At 34.8% G+C, this 24,633-nt stretch overlaps 1 protein-coding gene, 1 long non-coding RNA gene and 1 pseudogene across 2 annotated transcripts; 2 read left to right on the plus strand and 1 right to left on the minus strand.

The window, feature by feature from the left end:
• Window positions 1-5,359: 5,359 nt before the first annotated feature.
• LOC120137597 (transmembrane protein 87A-like) lies at window positions 5,360-6,585 on the plus strand (the record flags this gene model as incomplete). Its single annotated transcript, XM_039153311.1, has 2 exons — window positions 5,360-6,365; window positions 6,490-6,585. Coding segments are annotated over exons 1-2 (1,008 nt in total), but the record flags the coding sequence as incomplete, so codon positions are not given.
• Window positions 6,586-6,648: 63 nt separating this feature from the next.
• LOC120137539 lies at window positions 6,649-7,208 on the plus strand. The gene is made up of 2 exons (XR_005517439.1): window positions 6,649-6,894; window positions 7,027-7,208. It is a non-coding gene; the product is annotated as an uncharacterized LOC120137539 (long non-coding RNA).
• Window positions 7,209-7,566: 358 nt separating this feature from the next.
• LOC120137569 lies at window positions 7,567-10,099 on the minus strand (annotated as a pseudogene).
• Window positions 10,100-24,633: the final 14,534 nt, after the last annotated feature.

Genomic DNA, 24,633 nt, shown 5'->3' on the forward strand with positions numbered 1-24,633 from the left:
ATTTTCTCATTTAGAGTCAACTCAGACTATTCTACCTCTTAAGGGTGTTTTCGTAATTTCTTAACCAGATAATTTCGATATTAGCTCTTAACGAAAATAATATAATTTAGAGATTCCATGATTAATTGCTTTCTTGAACACTCTCTGATCTTGAAACGATTCTCTTAACAAATTTCTAGTATCCTTTACAAACTCTCATAGGATTAAAACCGGTTATCCATAATTTCCAAAAAAAAACTAACATTTCTTATGCACATCAATATTTTTATCAGATCAATATGTCTGTAAAATCCTCTTATCTAACTTCCATATTCAAATCTTGTCTTTTTATAACATAAGGGTATTTTCGTAATTTTACCCTACCAGAGTATTCTCATAATTTCTCATCCAAGTACCTTTAACATTTAACCTTTGATGAAATAAATTATAAGTTGCAGATACAGGACTGATTTCTTTATCACTAATCACAAACTTGTAATTTAATCTAACAATTCCTCAATCTCTTATATTAGTCATTCGATCCGTAATTATTTACAGAATTTCTACCACATCATATCGAGTGTATAAATTATTCAACTCCACCAAAGTGACCAACATTATATTGTTCATGCATTTATCAATATAAGCATGTTTCATAAAGCATAAAGAGGTAGTAAAGTATTACATCGATTTCCGTGCAATACTGATCGACCATAAAAAATTCCATTCAAACGCCTTTGATCTTCAATTCAACTTCCAATAATTCCTCAGATACATATCAACATAAATTATATCAGAAACGGAGCTTATTTGCGATAAACGGATCGAATTGGGTGATAAATCAGTGAAAGACAGCTTACCGAGTTCGAATTTGGCGAAACGGACTTCGGATTCAGATTCAGAACGTCGAAAGTATAAAATATGACTTTTCGAAAATTTGGAATTTTCGGTCAATATCAAAGTCAACGGGTTTGACTGCGAATTTCGAGGCCTTCGGGTCTGAATTTCGAGAAACAGACTGCGGAATCGGATTTGGAACGTCGAAAAATGTCAGGATAGGTATATTCGGTCAAAAACAAAGGTCGTTTAATGCCCGATCAAAGCCCGTCAAAGTTTTGGTCAACAATGGTCAACGCCGATCAACGGTTAACGGGTCTGGTCAATGGGTCGGGTCGGGTCAATGGGTCGGGTCGGGTTGTGACCGATCAAATCGGTCAACTGTGCACCAAAACCGGTTAAACCGGTCACTTTTGTCTTCCCCACGCGCAGTGGAATAGTGCCCTGATATCGGTAAATTCCCGAAAAAATTCCTAAAAATTATTTTAAGCGATTTCGAGATACTTACAAAGCTCGGTTCAATTTTTTGAACGGCGGAGAGCTTGATTTCATCGAATCAGAAACTTTGACCGCTTCACCTCCACACGCGCCGCCGCCGCCGGAGAAAAGGGAGGACACCGGTGAACTCGAAACGGCACAATGAACACGATGGTGCGGGAGGTGTCGTAAACGGATGACCCGATTGTCATGAATCGATGAAAAACCAACTAAAACTGAGTTATTACCGACGATACTTCCGACTGAAATTAACGACGAACGGCGATGATTCACGACGAAAGGTTTTAGGGGTTTTGTTCCTCGGTTGACAACGAACACGATGGTGGTCTCGGCTTGTCGATCGAAGGTCGGAAGGCGAGTAGATCGGAGTTGAAATTTGGTTGATCAGAGAGGGAAAATCTGGAAAATTTTCCAAAAAACATACGGGAATAGGGGTTTTGTTCCTCGGTTGACAATGAACACGATGGTGGTTTCGGCTTGTCGATCGAAGGTCGGAAGGCGAGTAGATCGGAGTTGAAAGTTGATTGATCGGAGAGGGAAAATCTGGAAAATTTTCCAGAAAACATACGGGAATGGAGGATTTATAATTCAACTCATAATAAAAATAGGTAAACCATGAGTTTAGTCGTTGAACTTCCTGCACTTCTTATAACGATCTGCCAACTTTGAAATGTTACAATTTAATCCTCAATTCCTTCCAAAAATACCAATTACATTCACCACTTTATAATTTCTTAAAGTTAACCCCTAAATTGGGGTGTTACACACATCGTCTCTTATACCTCTATTAACTAATCGGAGAGGTCGATCTTAAACCTCTCGCAGGATCCAAACTTTTTCGAAGAATACTTCTCATAGCAGATATCAGATGAGCCGTAGGATCGGGAGGTGGTCAGGAGGAGACGAATTTTCGGCAAAAGTTCATGTGCCTAACCATTGCTTCCTCGGTACTGATAAGCCTTTCAGTCCTTATGATCTCATCTTTGATTGCTTCAGCAAAGAGACCACATATCCATTTCCCTTGGTACCGTTGGCGGACCTTATCGATATAGGTCGGGGTACACTCCTCGGTAAGTCCGCAGCAATCGCAATTCGCAAACTCGACATTGGTTTGTGCTTTCGCCGGAGTTGCTTGATTTTCTTGCGTTGGGGCTGATACAGCCTCGGTCATTACTGTAGCCAATTTCCCCTGTTTGAGACCAAACACAATACCATAAGTTTGATTACGTTTTTATACCCTAAAGTATCAAACTTTGACATGAGTTATAGTATAGCTTACCTAAGATTAAGCTAGAGATTGCATTATTAACAACTAAACCAATTGAATCAATGAATTCCCATATTTTTTTTCTCAACTAAAAACAAAAAGATTAGACAGTTTTGCTAATTTGTTCAAAATCTTGTGCTCACACAAGGCAAGTATCATAACCAAAATGCAGCTAGCCATGAAATTTCGGTTTAACATAACCCTGTCGAATCGCCTACGCCCACATTTAAAAAAAACAAAACCAGGCAAATATAAGAAAATTAAAAGGAAAATAAAAGGCTGTTCAAAGTAAATTACCAGTAGATAAGCAGATGAAACAAAAACTTAGGGTTCTTGTTATTTGCTAAAAAATCTCCCCCCCCCCCCCGGGACTTCTTCTACTACGGATTTTAGGCAAAAAATAGATATTTTCTTCTTATTCTTTTCGTGTTATCTCTCTTTTTCCCACTCTCCTTCTTCTAACTTTCCTCCCGTGAAGAAAATCTCACACATGAAAACCATTTCATCTTCAACAGACTTTCCTTTTTGCTTTGTGGTTTCTGTGCAAATACCTCAGAGACCCCCTTTTTAATTAATTTTGGGAGAAACCCAGAGACCCAGATCGACCTTATACTTGGAAAACAAAGGGATTACTTATTGTCTTTGTGTTGCAACAAAATTCTCCACTGGGATTCTGGGAAGCACTTATGAGAGAGAGTGGAGAAGTAAAGGGATGGCAATGATTGAAACTTCAAAGAGGGTGGACTCTAGTAAATTCCATGTCAGCAAATTTGCTATGCTGCTTGTCAATTTGGGGAAGTGTTAATATATGGTTAAAATAAGTTGTTATTCGATTTGTTATTATTTAAATAATAAGTTTGATAAAAAATGAGCTAAAATATTATTACTTAGTTATAATTTCTGATATAGGTAAAATTGATAGAAAAAAATTCGGTTAAAAAAAATAATGTTTTAGGTATCACTTTATCGAAAATATTATTTTGTATCGATTTTTTTATCTCGGTAATTAATAATAATAACTAAATCGATAGAAATAATAATATTTTCAGTTATTTTTAATTGAAAATCAATAACACATTTTTTAACTGTATATTAAAACTGTCGTACGTATGCATTTCCTGTCAATTTGGGAAGACCGTAAATCGAGCTTTTAGTCTCGTACAAAATAACACTTACAATTATATTTTACAGAAGTCGACAAATAATAATCCTAATCTTTACGTAGATGGTTGAAAAATCAAAACCGAAATCACAGTAGACAATTGCTGGTGATCTTGCTTATTCCTTATCCAGAAACTTCTTTTTAAATTATATATTATATAAAAGAAATATGAATTTAATATTTTTTTTATTAAATTGTATGATTTATCCATGATACCGAATTTAATTGTAGAGTAACGGTTAGGCAGGTTATTAAAGGACTTAACCAGTACAATATTGACACTTTGGATACTTAATCAAAATATTTTAAAGTTTAGATACCAATATAAGTTACGGGACATAGTTAAAGGACATATAGAAAAATTAACCGCTTTTCTTTTAAAAACTGAAATATGCACACGGGCCAGGCCATTCCAAGTATTGAAACCACTCAGTTTATGTATAATGGCCCAATAAATTTTATAGGACCAACTTAATCAACTAATAGAAAACTTTATTTGTTGAATTATTTAGATAAAATTTTGTACTCAATTTAATCTATCGTGTCTAATTTATTCAGAAGAAAAGGCCAGTAACCTGTGTTTAATTCCGTTACTTTTGTGCCTATTATTATTTTTTAATTATCATCCGTATTGATTTTCGTGTAAATGAATAAAGCGTTGGATGAATTGTTCATATAACGTTCATTTATGTTCGTTTGTTACGTTAAATAAACGAATATGAACACAAAAATTATGTTCATTTAATAAGCGAACAAATATGAACAGAGGCGTATCCTGTTTGTTTATGTTCACGAATAAGCTCGTTTATCGATTCATTCATTTATGTTTAATTTAAGCTTGTTTAGCCAATTCTCTTTTTCCTTTTATCTTTTTACATTTTAAAAAAGATAGAGATTAAATTGAACACTTGGTAAAAGTTAAAATTGTAAATTGTAAATTTTAAGGAGTTTAAATATTATTAGCATAATTTTTCTATTTTTCTTTAACTTTCAAATGAAAGGGTAAAAATTAAAAATTAAATATATAAATAAACGATAAACGAACGTTAAATGAACGCGTTCGTAAACATATAAACAAATACGTTCGTGAATAATAAATAAATAAATATTAACATCTTCAAAAATAAATAAATAAACATAAATACGATATTAAAAAATTAAAACAAACACAACAGAATATTAATATCTTTAAAAATAAATAAACGAATATAAATATAATTTTATTCGTAGAAGGTGACTTGATTTATACCTTCTTTGTCTGACCCCAAAAAGTAATTTTATTAGTTCATTTTCCCCCTTTTTGTATGCAAGTTTCTTCTGATTTTAGCTTTTAGATCTCTTGGTTTTGTTGATAGTTTCAGTGGTGCTTTTGCTGAATTGCGTGGGATTTGAGAACTGTGAGGATCTGGTACTGAATTAGGATTGTTGAAGTCTGTATGTTCTTGAACTGAATTAAAATAGAAAGATTGAATCTTTTAGTACCCAAAGAACAAAAGACCTTGGAGGAAGTTATGAGGGAAGGTCTTTTGTTCTCGGGAGAACCTTTCCCAAATCAGAAAGGGTGAGCCTCTTTGTTCCATCAACAAACTTGTTAAGTGTCAATTGCTTGTATTTAGATGTCTGAAGACTGTTAAACATTGAAGGTGTTTCTCATTTCGTTTTCTTTTTCTGAATGCCTTAAACTGTGGGTAATATTGAACCAAATTCGAGATGTTTACATTCCGTAGACCGAAAGAATCGGCTAACTTCAGCACGATGCTGATACAATCAGTTCTTTTCGAGGTGGAAGATAGGGAGACGATGTGGGTTCAGCTTAAGGGGGGTCAAAGAGCTGTTTGTTGCACGGAGGATCTTGCGAAACTCGGTGTTTGTTTGGAAGGCGAAGTTATTTATCGCCCTTCCACCGCGACTCCGAACTGGCCCAAGGTGTTGGGTGTTGCTTTTAAGGAAGATGATGAGGTTGCAAGATTGAGATATAGGTCTATAAAGGTTAGTAAAACCGGGATGTATAACTTGTACTTCATTCACTGTGATGCAAACCATAAAGATTTGACTGTGGAGGGGAAGGCTGTCTGGAAGAATCCTGCCGGCTGTCAACCCGGTCGAATGGCGCCGCTGATGAACTTCTACATGTTCATGTCGCTTGTTTTCGTGATCCTCGGAATCTTTTGGTTCTCGCAGTATGCTAGATTTTGGAGAGATGTGCTTCCTTTGCAGAACTGTATAACATTGGTGATAACGCTCGTCATGCTTGAGATGGCTCTTTGGTATTTCGATTATGCCGAGTTCAACGAGAATGGTATCAGGCCTGTCGGCATCACCATGTGGGCTGTTACCTTCGGTACTATCAAACGTACGGTTTCACGGATTATTATTTTGATGGTTTCTATGGGTTACGGTGTCGTGAGGCCGACCCTCTGCTGGCTGACTTCGAAGGTAATCATGCTTGGAGTAACCTTCTTTCTGGCATCCGAACTTCTTGAACTGATGGAAAATGCCGGTGCGGTGAGTGATCTTTCGGGAAAGGCGAAACTGTTTTTGGTTCTTCCCGTCGCAATCTTAGATGCCTTCTTCATTCTTTGGATATTTACTTCTCTCTCTGCAACTTTAAATAAACTTCAGGTATGTTTTCTTCTTCAACTTTGTCAAATAATTGCAGTAATCATACGTGCATCCGGTTATCGAGTTTATCTTATCTTTTGAAATTCTACGATGAAAGTTTAACAATGGTATATTGGTGCAACAGGCTAGAAGGATGATGGTAAAACTGGTTATATACAGGAAGTTCACAAATGCACTGGAGGTAGCCGTTATCGCATCCGTGGGTTGGACGTATTACGAGGTAGTCGAATCCATATTTTCGATGCTATCTTTCGGCTGCTTTCGTATAATTTTACACGAAAGCATTATGCAGTCTTGCATCTTTAGAATAGAAAGTATGAGACAGAGGAATGAGAAATGTCATTGTTGTCAAACCACTGGCATCTTACAACTTCCGTAACTCTGTATTTTCAGCTTTATTTCAAGTCGAACGACGTTTACAATGAGCAGTGGCAAAATGCCTGGATCATCCGGCCTTTTGGCAACTCTTATCGTTCTCTATGCTATGCGTCATCTGAGTTCTTTGGAAGGCCTCTAGAAATTCGACTCGGTAAGATCTATATATTGTCGAGGTCTAAGCCTTTGGCTGTGTCTTTAGTTCCGATTTGGAACTCGTAGAGCTCTTTTTTCAATGTCCGTCCAACTTACACATTTGGTGGTCTGTTGTTCTGATCTTTAACAGGCATGCTTACTCCGATGATGGTAATGAAGATTTTGACAAAGACCAAACTAATCTGACACTCATAAAACCATCGCCAACGCCTACAAAAGAATCGAGAAGCGCTACAGAGGCTAGACCATTGCAGGGCAGTAATGGAGCATCAAATGGGGATCTAGAAGAAGACAAGACAGAGTGACAAGAAAATTTTCTTTGAAACTACAATGGTATCAACCTGGATATGGCAAGCCAATCATTACAACAAGAGAGTCAGCTGTTCAGATTGTATTTTTGTTCATCAGTTATCTAATTTAGTTGAGTTTTTGATCTCTTGTAGGTATCCAATGGGAAAGACAACTTATGACATGCTTCCTTTTATATTAATACCCATGGCCGGCTATTTTGTAATCGTTCATGTTACTCGGACTCTTCATTTTTCAATAGGTACCTGTGCCCGATACATGAGTCTAACACTTGTATATGAGGATATGACCTCTCAAGTCCAAGTAACAAAAATTTAGAATTTGAGGAAAACTATGATTGAATTAACTTTGGGGAACAGTCAAGGATGCCTCAAAAAATGCTTCTTCATATCACTAATACTGGAAAAAAGCAAACACGCATACAAAATTCTAAATTACAAATACAACAATAAACCATATGAACAAATGGAGCAAAATGTAGAACGAGGTAACAAACCAACATAATGCTTACAATGCAGAAAGCATTAGGCACCATTTCCACAGGATGAGGAAGCAACAAGATTGGGTCTCGTTTAATCGAATTAGAGAGCTCGGGCAGCCCCATGTCCAGCATGCACATTTTTTTGCCCAAATACCTGAAAAAAATTGAAAGAATGTTCTCCTAGTTTCTACCATGGCAAAATAGTCTCATCTTACATCAGATCCCTACTTCACTGAGATCTCCTCCTCAAGTGCTGGTGAGATGGTGGGTATCCCTCGAAGAAATCCAACACGACAGTTTCCAAGTCTTCGACTGAATACTTGATGTAATTCTCCGGGTGCTTTCCACTCTCTATATGGCTCCTGAAACGCCCGAGAAATGACCTATAAGCCGGGATCAACTTCTCAGATATAGAAATCCTTAGTTCCTCCCTCAGTTGAGTATCAGGTATCAACCATGTCGCTTGAGTCCTATGAACCTCCTCAAGCATGGCATTGAAAGTCTTAAACCTTTCTCTCAATGCACTCTTCGACACACCAGAAGAGAAACTCCCACTCACATGCAACCCTTCATCTCTCAAACAATATAAAACACTCACCCAAGTGCTCTCTGATAACTAGTCGCTGCCTGCCTAAACTTCCCGGTCAACTTCCTCAAATAATCATCCCCGATCATTTCCCGCAATTCGGGTGACCCTTTAACCTTTTGAACAATATAATGAACATTCATGATAAACAAATGTGCCAAAGAAGCATCTCTATAATGTTTGGACTTTCCCTCTAAATTGAATTGCAGAACGACTATAATCCAAATCAAATGCAAAGCTAAAGGAGTTTTCCCTTCCAACTCAGCAAACTCCATATCCGGGGTAGATTGATCACCAGAATACCTCGAACCCGTTGATGGTTTCGACATTATGAGCTCAATTAAAGTCTGCTTATAATCAGATATCAAACTGATATAATTCATCACATACCTAGTTAAAGGATGGATGGTTCCACCAGGGACAGGCACCCTGGAGGGCTCTCTTAAAATCGCGCTTTCGAATTCGGACAGAATCCCTCTAGCAGCCTCGGCTAACCTGGATAAAATCTCGGCAGCCTGAACTCGAATGGAATCCGATGATTTCGAATCGAAAACTGCCTCGATATCAGGCAACAAATCCATCAAAGCATCATGTAAATCAAGTATCTTGAAAAGCTTCTCAGGTGATCTCCTACTTATACTTATGGCTTCAGCGAAGTTAAACAACTGAATTGCTGGCCCCTTAACTGTTTCCATGAAACAAGCATCATCAATATCCGTACCAACACACTCGAAGATTTGCTCACAAAGTTTCTTCTCACTGGCAAACAAAATCCGAACGCAGACTTTGGTAGCTCGAATCCACCGCCGGATTTTACTCTCCAAAGCTTCCCATTCAAGCCTTTGGATGTCTCCGATACTGAGTTTCTCGATTCCGAGTTTCCGAAAACTCAAGCCGATGGCCGATTTCCTGACGCTTCCGTACACTTGAGTGCACTCCCGTAAGTACCCAGACGAGATCATCCTCGTCGCAATCGCTTGCAAATCGCAAACCGCTTCGACCGGCATCAGATCCACTTCTCGGATACTGCTCGTAGATCGGTAAGTGGAGCTGTCCGATGATGCACAGTGCTTAAGCTCAAGGTGAAGGAGATCGTTTTGACTGCTATCTTCGTTGCTTACGGTTTCGTCTTCTTCGAGCTCGTGGTGAGAAGGCGTTGAAAATGAAGACGATGAGGGATCGAAAAGGGAATCGGTTTCCAAAGCGGAAGAGTGAGTCATGAGGATGTTGCGGAACTCGTCCTCGAGACGAGCCATGGCGATCTGGATCGTGGAGTTGACTTTTGACTGGTCATCGGCAGCGGCGGCGGCGGCGGCGTTGGTGTTGTTCGAGATTGAGGCGTTGGATAAGGACCGTTGGATTTCATCGACAGCTTGTAGGTAAAGATCGGCTTCGTGACGATCCGTCTCGAAGATCATTTTCTCTCTTGCTTCCTCCGATACAGTTGAATCCCACCGTAGGATTATTTTCTCCGCCGATTCGTAGCCGTTATTATCCTTATCAGGATTCTCCGGCAACTCCATTATCAACTTCCACTAATTAAAACCCCAACAAAAACAGCAGAATTCGCAAAAAAAAATATGAAGGAAAAAAAATCCTTTTTTGAAATCTGGGAAAAGTTTAGTTAAAGCAATATAACAAAGCTTGGAACTCCTTTTCTGTTTTCTTCTGTAAAAGGTTAGTGTCTTTGGCGTTGGTGGTGGCGTAGACGGCGGAGATGGGGCGGAGGGTTTATATTATTGGCGGAGAGAAAGGGGAAGGTTCAATAATGATATGCAAAGTGGGTGGTAGTCTTGTAAGGCAGCTGATGAGATTTTTGTCTGAACCTGAAATTTTGAAAGAGAGAAGTGGGTCTACTTTGTGGAATTTCCTTTTTCAAGGATTTATTATCTTGTTGGACTCTCAATTTTGACCATTTTCTTTTTGGGTAAATTTATGGTTTTGGTGTTTTCAATTCTAGATTTTGATAATGTTATTATTTAGTTTAATTAATTAATTAACTATTTTGATTATTATATTTTTATCAATTTAATTTTAGTTTTTTTAATAGTGTTGTTTTCTCAATAGCATAAACATTATAAAAATATTTGATTTATTTGAGGTAAGTATGATAGCGTATATATTCAAAGATAACTCTCAATCATTTAATATTGAATGCTCATACATATGACATTTATAGTACTCGAACCTAAGACCTAAAAAAGTCTTTACCATCGAAATCGTTTGGTTCATGAAAAACTAATAATTTAAATATATTGTATAATATATCAATATCTTTTGATTTAATTAACTAATAATTTAAGTGTTAATTTATAATTTAAAATTATACATTAAAAATGGTTTATTTTTATTTTCTTAAAAATACTTTAAGACATATTTTTTCTTAAATCACCCATTTCAACTTGTGATATTAATTAAGAGGTTTAATATACAAATAAATGTTTAAACTATACACAAAGTTAATTTTAGGTGTCTAAAAATTATATTAATGTAGGTGTTTAATGTTTTATTTGTTACACTTTTAGAATTCGGGTTGTAATAGCCGTTAAATTCTTTCATTAATTAACACGTGTCACCGTTTTTTTAATTTTTTATCTTTAAATAAAATTATAATGTTAAAAATCCAAATATTTCATAAATATAAAAAAGATCCATAAGATTCATAAACACAAATCATCCAACTCTTTTATCGGTCGTTGTCACTTTCATCGACCGTATAACCACTAGTCATCGGACTCCACTGTTGGCAGTCCTTTGTCATCATCTCTAAACTGATTGTCGGTCAAAAATCAACATAAACTATCGGACTCCACTGGACTTCACCGAAATTTGGGTTAGGAATGGGCGGTAGTGGGTTTCGTCATCGGTGGGTGGAGTTTGTCGAAATTTTAGTATGGATTTGGAGGTATTTGGGGTTTTATGATTTGTGGTGTTTTGTGAAAAAAATAGGAAAATACATGGGTTTTTAAATAATAATAATAATAATAATTTTTTTTAAAAAAAATCAAAAAATATGAGGGCGACACGTGACAGTTAACGACAGAATTTAATAATTGTTACGTTATAGACACTTAAAAGTGCAATGAAAAATAATAATAAGTATCTATTTTGAGCGAAAAAAATATTTAAGCACCAATTGTTAATAAAGAGTATAGTTTGAGCACTTATTTATTCATTAAGCCTAATTAAAATTGTTAATTAGTCAGACCAATACATCGAAAAATTAAATTCTAGGATCTAGATGTCTAATAAGATCACAGTAAAAGGATAAAGGCTGTAGTTTAACCTTTTTTCTCTTTTATGTAAATTTCCCTTGCAATGTTGCTCGCCGATTGGATCATTCCCGGTTAATACCGGTGAACTTCCCACATTTTTTTGGGAATAAAAATTAAGGTAGTATTTTAAATACTAATTTAGAAAAACTAAACTGAAAAAAAAATAAAGAAAACGAACGAAAAATAAATAAATATTGTAATTTTATGGGATAAATAATTGGAAAAAATGCATTTTTTAATTTTGGGTGGGTCGCTTTCCCGATTTAATGTACCCTATATGACTTTACCGATTTAGGGGCCAAGGCCCATCTAAGATTCCCAAGACAAGGTTTGTTCCCTAGGCTAAATGTAAATTTAAAATTGATTTCTAAACTCTAAAATATTTTAATTGAGTATCAATTTTTTTAAAAATAATGCGTTGAATTGCATTGATAATTTAGATTTAATAAGTAAAAATAAACGGTTTTATTAAAATTTAATAGGGACATTTCGTAACACGTCATAGTCAAGTTGTCCGTACAATAGGTGTACAATGTTTAGAATATCAATGTGTTTCAAATATGGTTTGCATCATATCTAAAGTTGGTATTTAATGTTCAAGCTTTTGACTAAATCGACGTGAGGACCTAGTTAAAATCGTATTGGTAGATTGAGGACTCAATTAGAATGTTTTGAAGCTTATGGACTAATTTAAAATTTGAATCATGGATTGGGGACATTTGATATAGTTAACTCATTCTAAAACATTGCTTAAAAAATACATGTTTCACAAATATTATTAGATTGCCATGGGGAAAAGTATAATTATTGGTAATCACTCTACATAATAAATTATTTGAAACTATGCAAGTTTGATAATCGAATTAATATTCGAAATAGATTAAATTTAATTTGGACAATATTTAAAGATAATGAAACTTGAGTTAGAAAAAAAAATTAAGATTTGTAATCAGAAGATTTAAGGGTCAAATTTGCCCTTATGGTAGACCCAATTTATCATTTCTGTCCCTATCGTATTTTCGCATCAATTTAGCCCTCAAAATTGTTTAATTGCATCATTCTATATCCTACTCCTAACTTAAACCCCTAAGTTATAATTCTCAAGTTAGTTTTAGGGTTCAAAGGTTAGGGTTAAATATTATGGTGCTATGATTTAGGATTTAGTGTTCATAATTTAATGTTTTAAGTTAGGGTAAGGTGTAGAATGATGCAATTGAGTAATTTCGAAGGCTAAACTGATACAAAAATAGGATAGGAACGAAAGTGATAAATCAAGTATACTATAGAGACAAAAGTTACATTTTGCCTAATCATAATGATATCCAAACCCAAGAGGCTTATATAATTAGACTTAAATAGGATAAAATCGGAATTAAAAAAACACATTTGATGTTTGCACATAAAAAAAGGGTTGTCCCTTGTTCCCATATATAATGGGGTAAGGGGGAGGTAAGATAGTAGGTTGCCCCTAACATCATGTTGAGAGCAGCTTCCGTAGAAGACCTCTGAATTATGAAATGTCCTCCGTGAGACTCGATCACACGACCTCAAGGTTAAAAACTTTGTGCTCTACCAATTGAGTTTTTAAAAGTTTGAACTATAAACAATAAAATTACATAAACAAATTGTGTATAAATATAACATTCATTGAATCTGGGAGATGCATGCTTGCTGCTGCAAATTAATTAACTATGTCACCTGTAAATTTAAAATTTTCATGGTTTTAACTAATAATAATTAACACGCATTGGAACATAAATTAATCAATGAAGTCAACTAATGGAGTGCCAAAATTAGGCCGACGTCCACGTGCAAAACGTACAATCTTCGATTTAAGATATTATATTGATAAAGAAAAACAGATGAATTATGGGGTTTTTTCTCTCTCTCTCTCTAAATTATTAGTTGCACGAGTGGCTAACCCTAATGATAATGATCTTCTGCTGCTTCAAAATATTAAACAAAAAGCTATGGTTAAATTATTAGTGTGATATTTATTGTTGTGTGCCAGATAGGGCGAGTTTAATATTTTGTAATGAAAATGTACAGCTGTATTGAGGCATACGAGGTAGAATAGGGAGATGAGTCTTGAGTAATATAATGCCTTCTGATCTGTCAATGAGTTGGAAATCTTCATTCTAAAATTGTCTATCGTAAGATGGATCTTCTGGCGGTGTTTAAAAAAGGGCTAAAAAATGACGTGATCGGTTAAATAAATGATCAGTTAAAATTTAGATCGGTTATATTATATCATTTAACCAAATATTATCAAGCACAATAACATATTAGGTAGTGTTTATATAATGTAATAGATAACACTTATATAATAAAATAGGCATTTAACCGGAAATATTATCAAGTACAATAACAAATTAGGTAGCACTTATATAATGTAATAGGTAGCAGGGGCGGACCCAAGACAAAAATTCAGGGGTTGCACAAAAAAATTCTTATAAATTTTTTTAGGGGTTGCACAATATTAAAGGTGACACTTGTATTAATTAAAAAAATTAGAAAAAATTAACACTAAGTAGACAATTTTGTTGTATAAATTTTTTTTCTATAAGAATTTATCTGAAATATAGAGATTCTACCTAAAAAATCACAAAATATATATATAAAAATACTAAAATAATATCATTTGATCAATGTTCCTCACAATTTGAGGGGTTGCCCGGGCTACCCCTGGTAACCCCTGAGTCCGCCCCTGATAAGTAGTGCTTATATTGACCTATTTTCTCATAAAACTAGTAAATTTAAACCGGTTACATTATAAATTGACCTATTACATTATGTATATCGGTTTTGATGTTTTCGGGATCGATACAATTTTAAATGTATCGACACTTTATGTGTGCAACTCGTTTGTTCTTTATTTTGGAAAAAAGTATCGACACATATTTAAAGAGTGTCGATACATAATGTAGACCTATTTGCTAATTAACCGGTATATTTTAACCGGTTACATTGTAAATTTACCTGTTACATAATAATTATCGATTTCGATGTTTCGAGGATCGATACTTTTTACAAATGTATCGACACTTTATGCGTACACCTCGTTTGCCATTCATTTTGGAAAAATGTATCGACACAAATTAAAAAAGTGTCGATACTTTATGTTGACCTATTCTCTCATGAACCCGGTATATTTCTACCGGTTACATTGAAAATTTACCTATTACATTATAATTATCGGTCTCTTTGATTTTGGAATCGATAGTTGTTATAAATGTATCGACACAAAATCTAATAGTGTCGATACTTTATGTTAACCTGTTTTATAATTAAATGGTATATGTATACTTGTTACATTGTCAATTTACCTATTACATTATAATTATTTGTCATTAAAATAGTCTAATTTTACCACCTACATTGTAATTTTACCTATTACTTTAAAGTTATTGAATTCTGTAGTTATTGTACATACCTGAATATGTCCTGTAAATTTAATGTTGTACCCACCCTTCAACTACCACCACTACCAATACCACATCCTATTGAAAGCACCACTGAAACATGTTGTTCAATAAACCTTTACTTACATACATCTCCATAAGTTTCTGTTGGGATCACTGAAATTGTACAACAAAATTTTTGCCATGGATCATACTGATGCAGACAATGTTAAGCCAACCGAGAAATGCCATAAAATACATAATGTTGATGAATCTGACATATTAGTTGGTAAGCTTTCTCTTCACGTGATCAAGCTTGGTACTTTTACAAGGAATTCACACGGGAACATGGGTTTAGTGCACGTCGGGGAACAACACGGCTTGACATGGAAGGGAATGTGAAGACACAAGAATTTTGTTGTTCCAAAGAAGGGTTTCGAGTATCAAAAGTCAATACCGTTGATCGTCAACGTGCTCATACGCCAATCACAAGAACAGGATGCAAGGCTGGAATCGTAGTTACAACAACAAATACAAACGATCAGTGGGTTATAAGTAAGTCTTATCAGAAACATAATCATGCATTGTGCACACCTGCTATGACACCATTTATGCGTTTTAATAGAGCTGTAAGTAAGGCTGATATCGATGAGGCAACAGTATTGAAAGAGGTCGGTGTTGGCACGTCACAAGTAATGAACTATTTAACGCAGCAGGCAGGGGGCTATCATAATGTTGGATTTACACATAAAGACCTCTACAATGCACTTCAAATAGGCAAAGCAAAGGAAACCGTCGATGGGGATGTGAATGCGCTTATTGCTTACTTTGATTATAAGAAACATGATAATCCCGGGTTTTTTATGACATACTCTGTAGACGAATCAGGGGCGTTGCATAATCTTATTTGGTCGGATTCTACATCGAGATCATATTACATATGCTTCGGTGATGTAATTGCGTTCGACACAACGTACAAAGATAACTTGTATGGTAAACTAATTATGCCTATTGTCGGTGTCAATCATCACCATAACACAATTGTTTTTGCTACTGCCATAATCGCTGACGAGACGTCCTAATCTTTCGAGTGGGTGCTACAAAATGTTTTAGAAGCCATGATGAACAAATCGCCTATTTCAGTTGTCACCGATGGGGATAGGGCAATGAAGAGGGCTATCAAATCTGTTATCCCTAATGCTAAGCATATTATTTTATTGGCATATTTCTCGTAATGTACAAGCTAACATTGGTGACCCAAAATTTACAGCAGCATTCTCAAAATGCTTGGTTTCATGGTGGACAACCAATGAATTTGATATTCAATGGCGTTCAGTTGTTTCAGAGTTCAACGTCGAAAAGCATCCATGGGTGATTGAGAAGGGAAATATTCGGCGCTTATGGGCACAAGCATATCTAATCGGTCATTTATTTGCTAATATTCGCTCAATACAAAGGTGCGAGTCTATAAATGCTTCACTCGCAATTGCACTGAAACACAAGAAGATATATTTAGATGTTGTTCGTGCAATTGAAAATGGAATTAGTAGAATGCGTCTGAACGAGTTGAAACGGATTACTTAAGTTCCCAGACGAAGCCCTTCCTGATCACAAAACTGGTTGAATTTGAAAGTCATGCTTCTGAGATTTATACGTACGAATCTTTTCGTACGTTCCAAGAAGAACTTCAACGGGAGACATTGTACCGGATTCAGGAAGAGTTTCAGTCCTTATCAGATGAATGCCAATATTTTTATTTGAAAAAGTACAAAGAAAAAAATAGGACATTTGAAATTAGTTTTGATTCTCGTACGAAAACCCTAAATTGCTCATACAAAAAATTTGAGACAGTTGGACTTCTATGTCGCCATCAACTTCACGCTTTGAAGCACTTGGATTACACATATTTACCCGGGTCTTTGATTCAAATTAGGTGGACTAAGGATGCGAAAGCTTTTGTACCCAGTTTTGTTGATTTTAATGTGCCTCCAGAAATAATGCAAATGGCAAAGTTTGCTTCTCTACGTGTAACAGCAAGTATGTTATGCTATGCTGCATCAAAGACAGACGCGTCTTTCAATACCGCAAGAGATGAGATGAAAAGATTAACAGAAAAATTTGAGAACTCTTTTGGTTTGAATGATTCAGTCAATCGGAGCAGTTTATTAAACAACGTTCGCAACCCTCAATGAAAACAACGCAAGCGAAAAGAAGTAACAAAGAACAAGGTCGAGAAGAAAATTAGGCGATGTGGGTTCTACAACGGTGAGGGACATAACAAACTATCATGTCCTCAAGTCAAGCTGGGTTTGAATACAAGCACGCAGCCTACTTCAACTGATTTTTTTGAAGACGGAATGGACTGGTCATTCAGTCCCGCACATGATGTTAGAGACATTTGGAATAATGCAAACAACAATCCAACTATATCCTAAGTATCAACATGACTCCTACTATGTATAAGAAACATGTACAATAACCTATTGTTATTGCAAATAAACCACAACATTCAATCATGTTTGAACATTACAACTATTTCGTATAAAATTAAAAACAATTCTTCAACAACTGAGTACAACTATTATATGTAATGTTCAAACATGTACTCCTTACGTTGTAGGGATTTAGTGCCTAAACCCTCAAAGAAAGCTTATCTTACCAATTCGTTTGGCTATGCAGTCAACATGGATTATGAGCTTCCTTTATCATTTTGCATTCAGTCAGACTGTAGAGATTTGAAATTTGTAATCAATTAAAAGATCTTAAACACTTGAATCCAATTACCATTTCAAGAACAATTACATGAATACATTGATACTTACTGGTTGCTTTCGATTTTCTTCAATGTTGATACGCTGGGGCTCCATTTGAAGGTCATCACCGTCAGACTACCTTTAGGGTTGTTCAATTTGGGTTTTGTATATAAGAAAAAAACACGCGTAATTTTAAAAAAGTATCGACATAAATTTAAAAAGTGTCGATGCATTATGTAGACCTATTTTCTCATGAAATCAGAAAATTAAACCGGTTACATTTTAAAGTGACCTATTACATTATAATTATGGGTTTCGATGTTTTTAGGATCGACACTTTTTCTAAACGTATCGACACTTTTTCGTGAACTTGTTTGGAAAATTTATTATGGACATAAAGTGTCGACACAAATGTATAAAGTATCGATACATTATGTATACCTTTCTTTTTTAATAAATGGTATATTTAGACCGGTTACATTTTTATGTTACTTATTACATTATAATTATGTGTTTCGATGTTTTTGGGATCGACACTTGTTATAAATGTATCGACACTTTTTTCGTGCACTTGGTTTGGAAATACATTTTGGACAACATGTATCGACACAAATGAATAAAGTGTCGATACATATTGTAGACCTATTTTCTCATAAAACCTATAAATTTAAACTGGTTACATTGTAAAGTGACCTATTATATTATAGTTACGGGTTTCGATGTTTTTGGGATCGATACTTGATATAAATGTGTCGACACTTATTTGTGAACTTGTTTTGGTTGGAAAATACATTATGGACACAAAGTATCGACACAAATGTATAAAGTGTTGATATTTGTGAACTTATTTGTGAACTTGTTTTGGTTGGAAATACATTATGGACAACATGTATCGACACGAATGAATAAAGCAAATTCATTATGCACATTATAATTAGTGTTGATATTTCAACAATCCTCAAATATATCGGTGTACAAAGAAGCAAATATGGATATAAAAGCCCGACCAATCAACCATCAACGATTTGGAGATCAAATGTCGTTATATATTCGGAGCAATTAACCTAAATGAAACACGAGGGAAATCCCGACCATCATAATTTTGAGTAACAAGCAGGCAGACTGGATAAAGGTAAGTTAATAAGTTAATAAGTTTTGAAAAAGGTAAGTTGTTACCTTAGCAATGGAATTTGATGTTATCTCCCGATGCATCCATTGAGTAAGTTATTTTTTGGATGGATGGAATTTCGGTTTAGGGCTAATATTTATAGTGGAGCCAAAATTTACATTTAAATTCAAACTCAAATTGAAATTTAAATTCAAACTCTAATTATAAATGAAATGAAAATGAAATGCAATGTTAGATTGAACATGGAAATTGCATAATTGATTCATACTGTTCAATTAACATGCGGATAAAGCCGGTAAAAGATAATATTTCAGTACAAAGCTGAGTTATGAGTTGATGGGGTTGTCACAGTGGTCACATGGAATGGAATATTTACTGTATAAGTCACATGTTATAATGTAATATTCATATTAAAAGACACAGTTACTGTGTTATATGATTTAGTTTTTTTTGAATGGAATGAAATATACACACAATATAATCAAACCATAACATACATACACAACAAATTTCTGGATTACAATGTTCAAATAATGTACCTACAACGAAATTAATCCGATGGAAAAGAGTTATCGCTAACGAAGTACGGAACATTAGGCGCCTTCAACAAATTTTCCAAATACTCGTGTATGGTACCACCTTTGTCTGAGGACATATATAAATAATTTCAATAATCAAACTAATCAGGTGCAATTTTACTAACAAGAAACTAAATGAGCATAATCAGGCTCAATAATTAATAATCAATCTATGAACAACTGTTTAACTGGAAAAATATGGCATAACTGTAACTTACCGGATTATGAATCATTTTTCGCGGTGAATCATCGACCAACAGTGTATTTAGGACATTAAAATCAGTAAACTCGTTCCAAACATAATTGAGATCTTTACAGTATATAAACTTATCTGATGTTTTGCACTTTCTTTGATCCTGTATACAAACAGTCGAACATAAATATGTAGGAATCTTAGACAAATTAAAGTTAGCAAAGTGTAATGACAATCATCTTACCCAAATGAATAGAAAGTGGTCAGAGAACGAACGTAGTTTATCAAGTACACGGTCCATGTTATGCCTGAGATTGTAATCAAGTTTGAATGTTAACATTTAATTGTATATTAACGATTTTGGCTATAGTAATTTGAATTGCTCAATAGTTCTAACCTCATATTGGATGACCAAATGGCAACAACAAAATTTTGTGTACAAAATTGCATAAATTCACATAATCCATTTCTGAGGATAACATCTACAACATGAAGAAAATGAGATTAAAATTGTACGCTTATATGTTAAAATAATGGATACAAATTAACAGAATTGAAACCTTCTGGATGTCTTGGGATTTAAGCAAGGACACCATTGACATAAAAAATTACTAGTTTTCTTGCAGGCGGCGTTGCAGACACGATATACTTGTTTGGATCATCATCATCATCTTCATCTTCATTGACCGCTTGGTTGTCCACATCTGTTAAAAGAAAAAAAATACATTTCAGAACGTGTAAATGTTTAGAAACATAAATAATTAATTACCTAACTCGTTTGATGTCGTTGACGTAATTCGTCACGCAACATGGAGACTTCATTGCGCAATGATGAAATATCGGCTCGCATTCCGCTCACAAGGGAATCAATATGCTCCCGAAAATTGACCATGTATTCCATCACTGTCGTAATTGTGACATCCTGTCCAACTTGAGCTTCTTCCATCATTGCGTCTCCTCCCCCGTCTCCCATTGCTTGGTCGTCTTCATTGTCCTCCCTCTCTAGATCTAATCCGACATCTTTGACACGCTTCCAACCGACTTTTTGAACAAAATCATATCCCACTTTTTTAATAAATAACATGTCAATCTTGCGGGTTAATCGAACATGGGCGTCAAGCGAAAAATCAACTTCTTCCTTTTTCAACAGATGGGTGATGACACATCCATATGGTAGTGAAGTTGAAATTGATGCTCCCTTTGTGACCATATATACAAATGTTTTAAACATCAGTTTAGCAATGTTTGGAGCCATTTTGGATCTATACTTTGCTATCCACCAATAATCGTGTCTCGAATCGTTGAATGTTTTCCCCAGAAGGCCGAATAAACCAAGTCAGCATTTTGTGAAACACTATCGCCTCTACATCTAGGTTAATTAGGCTATTTCTATCAACCCGTTTTATTGTAGTATCTAAATCAGTTTCGTCTGAATCCCCTTTATTCTCGACACCTATACCCGAGCAATAGTCTCCGGAGATATATATATCCTTCCCCATGACATGGGTATTAATTCCTATTATATAACTCTTATTAGGCTCATACTGGAAGGAAGCATTGTTGTAGAATGCTCTAACTAGGTTGGGGTAATATGTTGGTTATACACCAAGGAATTCAAGCCAACTCCATGATGTAAATGTGGATTTAAAACTAAAATCATATTTACCATCGAACAAGAAACCCATGTCAATGACACGTTCGGGATGAATCTTCCTTACTTTAAAACTCATTTGCCATCTTTCTTTCTCCGCATCGGATCTAAAGTTCTCAGTATCGAACGACATGATTTCCTCAGAAGATCTGGGTTGAGAAGAGATGGGTTGAGAAGAGCCCTGATTCTGACGCTTACGTTTTGGAGCCATTTTCGGCGTGGATGCTATTAAATTAGAACACAAACACATTAAGAAAACAAAAGTGACCAATCTGCAAATCAACCAAACCCTAATTTATGGTAAAATATCGACGAATTACCTGAATATCTGATCGTAACTGTTATGAACGCCGGTATTCGTCGGAGTCGATGAGTTCTCTTCTGCCTTTAGGTTTAGGTTTAGTAAGGTTTAGGGTTTTTTGATTTGGAGTTTGTATCATATAAATAATGAATGAAAAAAATGCGAGTAATTTAAAAATGTATCGACACAACTATAAAATGTGTCGATACATTATGGTGACCTGTTTCAAATTAAATAGGTATATTTATACCGATTACTTTGCAAAATGACCTATTACATTATAATTATGGGTCTCGATATTTTTTGGATCGATACTTTTTACAAATGTATCGACACATTGTGGTGACCTTGGTAAGGAAATCATTCTGGACACAAAGTATCGACACAAATTAAAAAAGTGTCGATACTTCATGTACACATGTTTTCTCATAAACCGGTTTATTTAGACCGGTTAGATTGATAATTTACCTATTACATTATAATTATGGGTCTCGATATTTTTTGGATCGATACTTTTTATAAAGGTATCGACACATTATAGTGACCTTGGTAAGGAAATCATTCTGGACACAAAGTACGGGATCGGCACAAATTAAACAAGTGTCGATACTTTATGTACACCTGTTTTCTCATAAACCGGTATATTTAGACCGGTTAGATTGATAATTTACCTATTACATTATAATTATGGGTCTCGATGTTTTTTGAATCGATACTTTTTATAAATGTATCGACACATTTCCATGCACTTGGTAAGGAAATCATTCTGGACACAAAGTATACTTGGAATGACCATTCAGTCCCGCACATGATGACAATTATATTAGTGACACTTGGAATAATGTAGAATCCTACTGTGTATAAGAAACATGTACAACAACCAATTCATAACTTTTCCCATCTCATACATAATTACATTCACATACAAAATTATAAATCGTATACAAAATTAAAAAGCTTATACAAAATTAACCCTACATTTACATCATCGCTTCCTTTTGTTATTCTTGTGTAGCATGGCAGCTTTTGTCATCTTCTCTCTTAGTTGATTTTGATTGTGGCATACGAGATCGTTTAATATTCGCATACGATCCCATTCTACAACAACCTATATTCAAATTGTCAGTACGTTAAGTATTGTAAACCACAACATTCAATCTACGACTTTTAACAATGTAACGGCAAACTAATTTTTAATTCTACTTACAAAATCACCAATAGCCCCGCTAGAACCGATCGATTCCATCCACATCGTCACATAGATGCCACAATCATATCCATTCAATTGTTCGGTCATCTTATGCTCCACGAATTTGAATCTTTGCAAGGGGACTTTTCCTAGAGAGCCACATGCTTCTACCCAAATGTGTTTCTCATTATAACTATCTAATATTTTCATCTGCATTAAAAAATATGAAGTTATGATCCAAACAAATTATGCATTATAATTTACATAATTTCCTTTTATACATACCAATCTCTTAGCATCATTCACTCTCTGTTTAGCTGCTTCAGATTTAAACAGACTATCATATACAGTTCCAACACGATTTTTCATATCCAACACCAACAGATACCAATGTGAATTATTGTAGTTTATTGTGATCATGATCTGCAACAAATTTCACACACAATTTGACAAAATTCAACATTATATATCCAAAAACATGATTTATGCCTATTCGTTTGGTGTTTTACCTTCTCACAATTTGTGAATTTCATATAGTTAGGTAACATGGCACCCCAAAAGCTCGCAATACCCTCAACATTACCGTTGTTGTCCAACACCTGTTGTTGTAATTACGCGACAATCATTATTAATTTACCGTCTATAACATTACTTTTCAACATTTATTAATTTAACTCACCGCTAAGTGGTATGGAATGTAGCCAATCATCCGGCCTGACTTTTTAGAATCGTAGCATACTGTCCAGGCGAGCAAATCAATAACCTAACAAAATTAATTACACAATCAGAACATATTCAATAGGTTTTGTCTTTTAATTGATTTCTACTTACCACACCGCCAACCCATTCCATAGGCTTCAACGTTGCAACGTCGGATACTTGTGCGTATTGATTTCCCATTGAGATTACAGTATATATGTATGAATCATTAGGATTAATATCTTTTCATGAAATATTTAAATATCACTCACAAAGCAATATAAGTGACTTACTCTGATTCTAACCCACTATTCCATAAATAATCACAAATTGTAGCTTCGACCGGTTCAATTCCGATTGGAATATCCGCTTTTACAACCTACAGTTTTGCATACAAATTTGTGTCACAACAACATGGTAAAAATCAAATTAAGTTATTTTTTATTCAACTTACCTTCTTCTGGGGTGCAGGATATTCCGAATCCAAATCTGCATCTATAACACTCTCCGGTGTATAGATATTAGTGACATCCTTTCTCCTCATTTCCTCCATCTTTTTTTCTTCAAATTTTCTCAGTTCATCGTATTTTTTCTCTACATAGCTCTTCATCTCTTTTATTTCACCCTTCAATTTCCCCCCTTCATCCAAGTTTTTCTGAACCACCTCCTTCACCCCCGAAAGTTCACTCCTTATTTCCACAACCTCCTTGACAACTCCATCAATTTTTCCACCCGTCAATATATTAACTCCATCAAAAGTGTCGATACTTATATTAATTTATTGACACTTTCAATATATCTGGTAGCTTATTACCGGTTTTATCATTTCGAGACCTGTTTTGTCATATTATTACCTGTTATATTGCTATGGATCGATACATTTGTATAAAATATCGACACTTTTTAGGCGCTATAACTTCTTCTCTTTTAAATTACAAAAGTGTCGATACTTATATTAATTTATCGACATTTTCAATATATCCGGTAGTGGTTTACCGGTTTTATCATAATGACACCGATTTTATCATATTTTTACCTGTTATATTACTATATATCGATACATTTGTATAAAGTATCGACACTTTATAGGCGCTATAACTTCTTCTCTTTTAAATTACAAAAGTGTTAATACTTATATTAATTTATCGACACTTTCAATATATCCGGTAGCGGTTTACCGTTTTATTATAAT

Source organism: Hibiscus syriacus, unplaced genomic scaffold (genome assembly GCF_006381635.1).
Source record: "Hibiscus syriacus cultivar Baekdansim isolate YM2019G1 unplaced genomic scaffold, ASM638163v2 tig00110674_pilon, whole genome shotgun sequence".
Classification (NCBI taxonomy): Eukaryota; Viridiplantae; Streptophyta; class Magnoliopsida; order Malvales; family Malvaceae; genus Hibiscus; species Hibiscus syriacus.